Genomic DNA, 8,478 nt, shown 5'->3' on the forward strand with positions numbered 1-8,478 from the left:
GAGAGAGAGAGAGAGAGAGAGAGAGAGAGAGAGAGAAAGTAAGAGTAGGTAGAGTCAAAGGGATGCCATGTAGCTGCCGAAAGAGATACCAGCCAGAACCTTACCCAGTAAGATACAGTCTTGTGGCGACACACAGATTAATAGAAATGGATTACTTCAAAATGTAAGAGCTAGCTAGAAATATGTTTAAGCTATTGGCCAAACAGAGTTGTAATTAATATAATTTCTGTGTGATTATTTGGGTTTGGGTGTCCGGGAAACAAATGAGCCATCTCAGTTTAGAGTGAGAGCTTCCTTATGCAGGGCTGGGGACAGTCCAACTCACAAGATGCTTACCCAGCAGGCACTAAGCTCCGTCCCCTAGCCCTGCATAAACTGTGCATGGTGGTATGCATCTGTAATCCCAAGTAAAGGCAGAGGATTTGAAGTTCAAGGTCTCCCTCAGTTATACAGTAAGTTTGAGGCCAGCCTGGTAAGGATACCTAAGTACTTAAAGTGTCTTTCTCAAAAAAGTCCTCAAGCCAAAAAAGAGAAAAAAAAAAGTAAGAAGTGAATTTAAAAAGTCATAGTTAGCTTTGGCTGTCGATTCCACACACCTAGGAAGAGGAAGCAAACAATCTTAATCAAAGAACGGCTCCATGACCCATGGGCATGTCTGTGGGGGTAATCTTTTTCTTTTTTTCTTTTGGTTTTTCCAGACAGGGTTTCTCCTGTCTGTCTGTCCTGGAACTTGCTCTGTAGACCAGAGTGCCCAGTCAGGGGGATCTCTTTAAATTGCTAATTGATCTGAGCGGGCCACGCCCACTGTGGGCAGTGCCATCCCTGGGCTATTTAAGAAAGGGTGCTGTTCAAGCCCATGGAATAGGCCAGTAAGCAGCATTCTTCTGGGCTCTCCAGTTAGTTCCTACTGAGTTCCGGTCACACTTCCCTCAATGATGGACTGTAACGCGTAAACCAAATAAACCCTTTTCTCTCCCAATTTGCTTTTGGTCATGGTGCTTAATCACAGCAACAGAAATCAAATTAGAACAGCAACCAAAAAAGCTTTCTGAAGGCTGAGAAGTCGAAAGAGAAATACGGGAAAGGAAGCTAAGTCTGAGAAGTCACTGAGAGCTGTGCTGACCCAAGGAAGGTGCATCCAGGTGCATCCAGCGACAAGGGCAGGCAGGAGTCAGACTGCTTACCATTTGCTTCAAGTAAGCACACCAAAGCGTGGGTGTCAAAGTAGAGCTTCCGACTCACAGAAGAGGGCAAGTTCCCCTTTCTGTGCTCCAGCTGCGGGCACCCAGCAGACAGGCTGAGCTCTAGAAGGGAAGAAAAACGAAGCCAGATCAGTCTCCATGAGAAACAAAAGCCATTCGAAGCTACAGGTTATGTTTCAATACCTCAGAAACCCGTCTTGTTTTTACAGTGCCATAATCCACACATGTAATGTAACCCATTTCAGACATAAAATTCATCGGTGTCTTGTATATTTAAGAGTAATGCACTCATCACCAAGTCAACTTTCTCCATTCTGATGGGAAACTTTATCCTTCAGCCAGTACTCCATCTTGTCCCCAATGTCTCAAACAGGGTCTCCCTCTGCAGTCCTGACTGACCTAGATCAAACTACATGGCCCAGACTGGCCTTGAACTCACAGTGATTCTCCTGCCTCATCAGCCTCCCACATCCTGGGATCTCAGGCTGGCGCCACCACACTCAACCTTCTCCCCCACTCTCCATCCCCGCCTTAGATAACCAGGAATCTATTTTCCAGCCTACTGTCCGCCTACTCTGTATGTTTCATATGCATGGAGTCCCGCAGGACGGTCTTGGCGTTATGGTCAACGGTCATCCACGCTGCAGAATGAGCCAGCACTCTGTCTCTGTGTCACTGAAAGTCTCCCACTGCAGAGCTAGCCCACACTGCTCATGCATTCGGTAGCTGTGCGCACATCCCGGCTCTCACGAATGACCCTCGGAGTAGAACTGCAGGGTCACATGGTAGCTGTTTAAGAAACTGCCAGATTTTTTCCTAAGTGGCGTCACCAATTTTCTTGTTTACTCGCAGCCAAGGCAGCTGCCAATTTCTCCACATCCTCACCAACACTTGTTATGCTGTCTATTCTGTAAATTATAACCACCCTAGCAGGCACAAACAATATCATATCGTGTGGCTTTCACTGCACTGCTCTCCTCTCTAACAGTGCTGGTCATCGTCTCAAAGAAAATGTCTGTCCAAGTCCTTTGTCTACATAAGAACATATTTATACAGGTGTGGAGGCACACGCCTTTAATCTCAGCACTCAGAAGGCTGAAGCTGGAGGATTTCCATGAGTTCAAAGCCTGATAAACACAGGGTTCTATGACAACCAGAGCTACATAGAGACCCTGTCAGGAACAACTCAGTTGTAAGCCACTGCATGTGTTTTTTTTTTTTAAGTCAGAGTTTCTTTGTATAGCTCTGGCTGTGCGAGAACTTGCTTTGTGGACCCTAGCCTCGAATTTACAGAAATTTACCTGCCTCTGCCTTCCAAGTGCTGGGATTGAAGACGCAGACTACCATGCCCAGCTTGCTCCTGACTATAGAGCCATGTCTCCAGCCTTTTTGTCTATTTCAGTCCATTACTGACCTGAAGAGTTCTTCACATATTCTAAACACAAGTTTCTTATCAGACTATTTTCAAATACTTTCTCCAATTATTAGTTAGTTAATATTTTTATTTTTAAATTTTACATTTTTAATATTTATTTTTTATATATTTTTTGTTTTGAACTTTTGAGAAGTTCAGTTTTGATGATGCCCAAATAATCTATCCCCCCTCTGCTGCCTCTATGATTGATGCCATGTGGAAGAGACTATTGCTAATCCATCTTGGGCGCCATGTTTTCTTCTAAGAGGTTTCCAATGATCCAGGAAGAGCTACATATGGCATGAGGTAGCCTCGTTGTTCTGCATAAAGTCATCTAGTTGTGCCAGCACCATCTCCTCTATGACACTGTCCTGTCAAGCTGGTTGAAAGTCAGCTGCTGTGTGTGAAGGTTGACCTCTACCACTCTCCATGTGTTTATTACCCAGAACATCTGTCTCATCAGGACGTGGATTGTGTTCTTTATCCTGATTATTGGTCTATTCTAGATGGATTTTAGGATAAGTATGCCATTTTTTGCAAAGAGGCTCTGAGATATTTGAGAATTGCATTCTATGAATTAAGGGGTACTGTCATCTTAGTAATATAGTAATAATTACTATATTCAGATTAATAAACACAAGACCTCTTTCTATTAATTTAGGTCTTTGCTCCAATCATGTTCTACAATTCTCTGAGTGTGGGCTTTGTGATCTTTCCCAAACTTATCCCTAAGGGTTAGTTAAGGTCACACCCCCGAATCAAACTGTTTCACTTTCAGAGTGTGCACTGCGGTGTATAAATATATACCTGACTCTGGACTCACAGGTGCCTTGGTGGACTTTGACTTTTCCTAGTAGTTCAGGGCGTCCCCAGCGTTTTTTACAACCAAGGCCATGGCATCCGAGAAGGAGAGCTTTACTCTGCTCTCCAGCCTGGACGCCAGGTGTTTCATTTTCTTATCTAACTATCCTGGCTAGAACTGTGAAGGACAAGGCTGGACCCTGATCTGGGAAGGAAAATTCAGTCTTTCTTCACCACACCTTCCCTGGTTTTAAAGATACTCTTTGTCATTTAAATTCCTACTCTAGGGACAGCCCCCTTTCTTCCCTGCCTTTTTTGGTTTCACTCTATAGCCCAGGTTGACTCTGAATTCAAGATCCCCCTGCTTCTGCCTTCCAGGTCCTGAGATCACAGATCCAACCCATCCTGTAAAGTTATATCAAGGTCTCCATCTGATACACAAAGCCAAGCACATTGTGACATTTACCTGGCAAAAATGTGCTTTACCAATCACTAAAAGTTTTGTTTTGTTTTTAAATTAGAATAACATGGGGGGAGAGTCTCTCTATGTATTTATTTCTGGTTCTTCTGGAACTTTCTATATAGATCAGGTTGGTTTTGAACTCTTGAACTCACAGAGATCCTTGTGCCTCTGCCACCTGGCACCAGTAATTCTATTTTGTGTGTGTGTGTGTGTGTGTGTGTGTGTGTGTGTATGTGCACGCGCGCACGCTCAGGACTGTGCCACTACTAGGTGCCCAGAGCCCAGATGAGGCTGTCTGATGTCCTGCTGGCATTCTGTGCCTTACTCCCTGAGACAAGATCTCTCAGTGAACCTGGGGCTAGATGGGCAGTGAGCTAACCACAGAGATCATCTTAGCTCCCCTCACAGCGAGGTTAAGATGCAGGCAGCCTTCCCTGATATTTGGCACAATTGTTGGGGATTTGAATCCAGGGCCTTTTGCTTATGCAGCAAGTGCTGTTGCTGCTGAGCCATCTAATTCTGTCAAAAAAAGGTGTTTAAACCCAAAAGTTTCTTATTTAAAGAGTCATTTTTGACACAAAACAGGGCTAGTTAAAATAAGGAATTTTTGTCCAAGCTACAGACCTTTCGGCACACGACAATCTTGCTACAGATTTGTCTTTGCTCTTCTAATGCTGGCACAGTGTGGCTGCAGGGCAGCCTGCTACTATGACCAGAAAAACACTTAAGCTGTTCAACCACCTCTCTTGAACCTTTAAGGTAGAGTGGGCAAGGTAACACAGGTCTGGTGTTTCTCTGCGGCCTTCAGCAATCATCCCACATGACGGGCCACTTGGGAAGAAGTAGTTGTCACGGTGAGCAGCAAGTTAAGAACAAAAGATACGATAATTGTATCAGCAATGTTTGCTGCCTGACAAAATATAAAATGCAAGGACCTCTGCGTCTAAGAGTAAAAACAGGCCCTTACTGCTTTAAGGAGGCTGCTTCCGTTCCCAGCTTTTATGTTTTTTACATAAACTTTGTCTATTTCCTCCACCCAGGTAAAGAACAGCCTTTATTGTGCCTTTGCCCGTGTTCTCAAGCTAGCACAGGAAGCCTGGCTCTAGCACTTATTACTGTATTTTCACATCTGCATCATCCAGTAGCCCACGTGGTCCAGAGGCAGCCAGATTCACTGTTTTCTGTTTTGGCATCCCATCAGAAGGCTTTCTATACAGCAAGCCAGGAACAATTTTATACTTTGCAATTAAACTATAACAACATCCAGGATCTAGATTATGACACTAGCTAGTCTACCTGTTCATGAGTGAACTCACATCACACTGGGCCTTTTCCATCACCATCCATCTAGAGGCAGCTAAGATAACAGCAAGTATGTGAGGCTTAGTTGAGCGCTTGCCCGGTCCACAGGAGGCCTTGGATTCAATGCTCACTCTAGCTCCAACGCTGTAGAAAAGTGTTGTGGGGCACACCTGAATTCCTAGCATTCAGGAAGAGGCAGGAGGTTCAGGAGTTCAAGGTCATCCCTGGCTACGTTGGGATGTTTAAGACTAGCCTGGGTTGTACTATGAGACCCTGTTCTGCCCCCTGTGTGCCCCCCCCCCCCAAACAAAGTTCTGCCCAACATAAAGCAGACCTAGCTTTAAAAAACAGTGTGGAGTGTATGAAAGGGCTCCTCTGGAAGTCCTCCTAGACCACTTCACTCATCTTAGCTCTCTGCTGGACCATTCCACGGGTTGAGATGCTTGACAACATGAGTCCAGAGCATGTGGCAGCCAATTCCTTGTGTCGAATCAAGAGGCAACTCTTGTGACTTACAACATCAACCCCAGCCTCACTCTTCCATATCTACACAGCAGAACAAAGCCAAGCACGACAGGGCTGGAGAGAAGGCTGAGCAATTACAGGCACTGGCTGTTCTTTCAAAGGATGCTGCTCAATTCCCGGCACCGGAACGGTAGTTGGTTCACATGTGTGAACACATGTGTTCCGGTGCATATGCAACATCTGTGTGTCTGCCTGTAGAAGCCCGAGGTTGATCTCTGGCATCTTTCCTGATTAAATCTCTACCTTATTCAGCCAGGCAGGCTCTCTCAAATGAACCTAGAACTCATGGCTGTGGTTAGAGATTGCTGCAGTGACAGCATTTACGTGGGTAGGGGATCTGAACTCTGGTCCTTCCTCATGAGTATTTTATCCACTGAGCTAGGTCCCCAAACCCCCACTGCTATTAGGAGCTAGCAGGGATTTGTACACTTATGGCTTTCTCTCTCTTTTTTTCCCAAGACAACTAGAACCAGAAATAGCAAGCTTATTTCAAGAAAACTGTCTTCTAAAAAGTAGGGAAAAGGGCTGGCCACTTCTCAGCTGGCATTCCACTCCTGCTGAGGGAGGGGAATGCTTCTTGCTCTCTGTCAAATGACAACAGCAGGGACGTAGCAGCTCTGAATTCCCGGGGACCACAGCAGGAAGTCAGTAACTTGAGGTGTACTAGAATGTAACATGTAATTCTCCTTTCTGGAGATCTTCATCATAGCCCAAGGATGTTTAAACCCTTAATTACAAAAGGAATTCAAAGTTAACCTTGAACATTAACCTTAAACCGACTGCAAATTTTCAAGGCACAGCATCCTGAAGTGAATCTATCTACTGAGGGCCTCAGGCACAAAACCAACCAACCAATCCTGGGCACAGAACAAAGGGACAAAAATGGGCATGAGACCCTCCTACTGACTCTGCTGTCTCCTTCTTAGAAAATGCATCTCTCCTCATATCTGCCTGAAGAATGACATTAAAAGGGGACCATCTTGCTAATGCAATAAGAAATTTAAATTCGTATATTTAAAGAAGCGAACAGATAGGAAGGCAACAGCTTGTCAATTGTACAGTAATCAGGGTGTGGTAGCCTAGACTTTAATCCCAGGACTTGGGAGGTGCAGGAGATCACTGTATGTCCAAGGCCAGCCAGGGCTACACAGTTCTGACCCCGGCTCAAAACAAAACAAATCAAAATAGCACATAGAAAGGCAAGGTATGGAAATAAGATGCCAGACCCACCTCCAACTCCTATTTCCTACAGGGCTGATATAAGTTCACTGCTCATTTCCCGTCTGTGTATAAACCGTCTTTCACCTTTCATAACTATCCATTTCTCCCCTAGTCACAGGTATTCTTAAATTTTAGATGCCGGCAACACTCATCGAAAAATACGGAAACCAAAGCGTGGGTGCGGATGGCTACTAATGGACAGAAACGAGTTACCCAAGGTGTAATTATGCCACATTTTCTGATTAGCCGGCACGATAAGATTTTATCTGCTACTTACTGAGAGCAAATTCTAGTTAGTTTACTTTCAAAATCTTACTCAGTTCAGCGATGTCCCTCCCCTTCCTTCAAGTGTTTAAATGACACATCAATGAATCAGACTTTGCTCACCCAATTAAAACTCACAAACGGAGATCCTCTTCAATTCCTAAACATACTGCCTCTGTTTTTCTCTATAGTATTTGTCAAATTAGTACATATAAAGTTAATATGGACAAGTACATATACATATAGAAAACACATGCATGCTGTATGTCTTGCGTGATTTTGTGCATCTATTACCCCGAACAGCTAGTAAAGTGCCAGCCACAGAATGGGCGACGCCATGAAAGAATCAATACAGTTTGGAATCAAATCAAAGCGTAAGGCCATCCTTTCATTCCCGGATCTGCTCCTGTAGGACCTGCACGCCTAGGCACCAGCATCCAGAACTTTTCCCACGTCTCCCTGGCTCCAACGGGTGAATCGGGGAAGACCCGAGTATGCGTGTCAGTGTGTGCCCGGACACACGGGCTCTGCGCTCCGAACCTTCGCCGGGGCGTGGGCAGATCCCTGCCACCTGGGTGACCTGTCCTCCCGCCTGTCTCACCTCTCCGGCTGCTTGCCAGCGCGGCCACACGCCCGGCGCCCAGCGACAGACGGCATTGCGCGTTCCTGCCGGCGCCGAGCGCGGCCACGGGGACGGCGTGCCCCGGGCGCGTGCACTCAGCCAGCGTCCTACGCGGGGCGGTGGCGGCCAGGCGCGGGGAGGGCACGAGCAGGAGGAGCAGCAGCGGGGACGCGCGGGCGGCCCGTCCGCGAGGCCTCAGCCAGCTTCGTCCGCCGGGCACCGGGGAGATGCCGGGGCGCGCAGGAACTCTGCAGCCGGAGGGCAGGAGCCGCTGACGGCCCGGCGTGCGCTTCGGCCGCTCGCCCGCCACGGAGCCGCAGTCCATCCCTGAGCGGGTCACAAGCCCGGGAGCGCAGGCATGTCGCTCCCGCGCGGCCCCGACCACGAGTCGCCTCGGGAGCGAGCGGGAGCTGCGGCGCAGACCTGCCCTTTCCTGCCGAGGCGGGGGCGGCGGGACCCGTAGTCCGCGGTGGCCACGCCCCCTCTCATAGACGCGGGCTCGATTAGCCCCGCCCTGGCCCCGCCCCTCTCCGGGCATTTACTACTATTCCCTTCATATGATCATCCGAACCACGCCTCTTCCCGGTTCTTGCCCATAGCCACACCCTCTCCGGGGCCGGCCTCTGCGTTGCCACGCCCCTCGTCCCCTTGCCCTGTCCTGCGG

The 8,478-nt window shown here is 47.4% G+C and overlaps 1 protein-coding gene across 3 annotated transcripts in view; it reads right to left on the bottom strand.

Moving 5' to 3' along the window:
- The window catches only part of Mcur1 (mitochondrial calcium uniporter regulator 1), a 20,290-nt gene extending 12,067 nt beyond the window's left edge, over positions 1–8,223 (bottom strand). For all 3 annotated transcript variants that reach the window (XM_026783116.1, XM_013349129.2, XM_005355096.3), the window contains exons 1-2: positions 7,794–8,223; positions 1,185–1,304 (exon numbers count right to left, since the gene is read on the bottom strand). In XM_026783116.1, the coding sequence (XP_026638917.1) occupies positions 1,185–1,304; positions 7,794–8,139 (466 nt within the window). In that variant the 5' untranslated portion in view covers positions 8,140–8,223. The remainder of the gene's footprint in view (positions 1–1,184; positions 1,305–7,793) is intronic.
- Between the last annotated feature and the right edge of the window lie 255 nt (positions 8,224–8,478).

Source organism: Microtus ochrogaster, chromosome 16 (genome assembly GCF_000317375.1).
Source record: "Microtus ochrogaster isolate Prairie Vole_2 chromosome 16, MicOch1.0, whole genome shotgun sequence".
In the NCBI taxonomy this organism is placed as follows: domain Eukaryota; kingdom Metazoa; phylum Chordata; class Mammalia; order Rodentia; family Cricetidae; genus Microtus; species Microtus ochrogaster.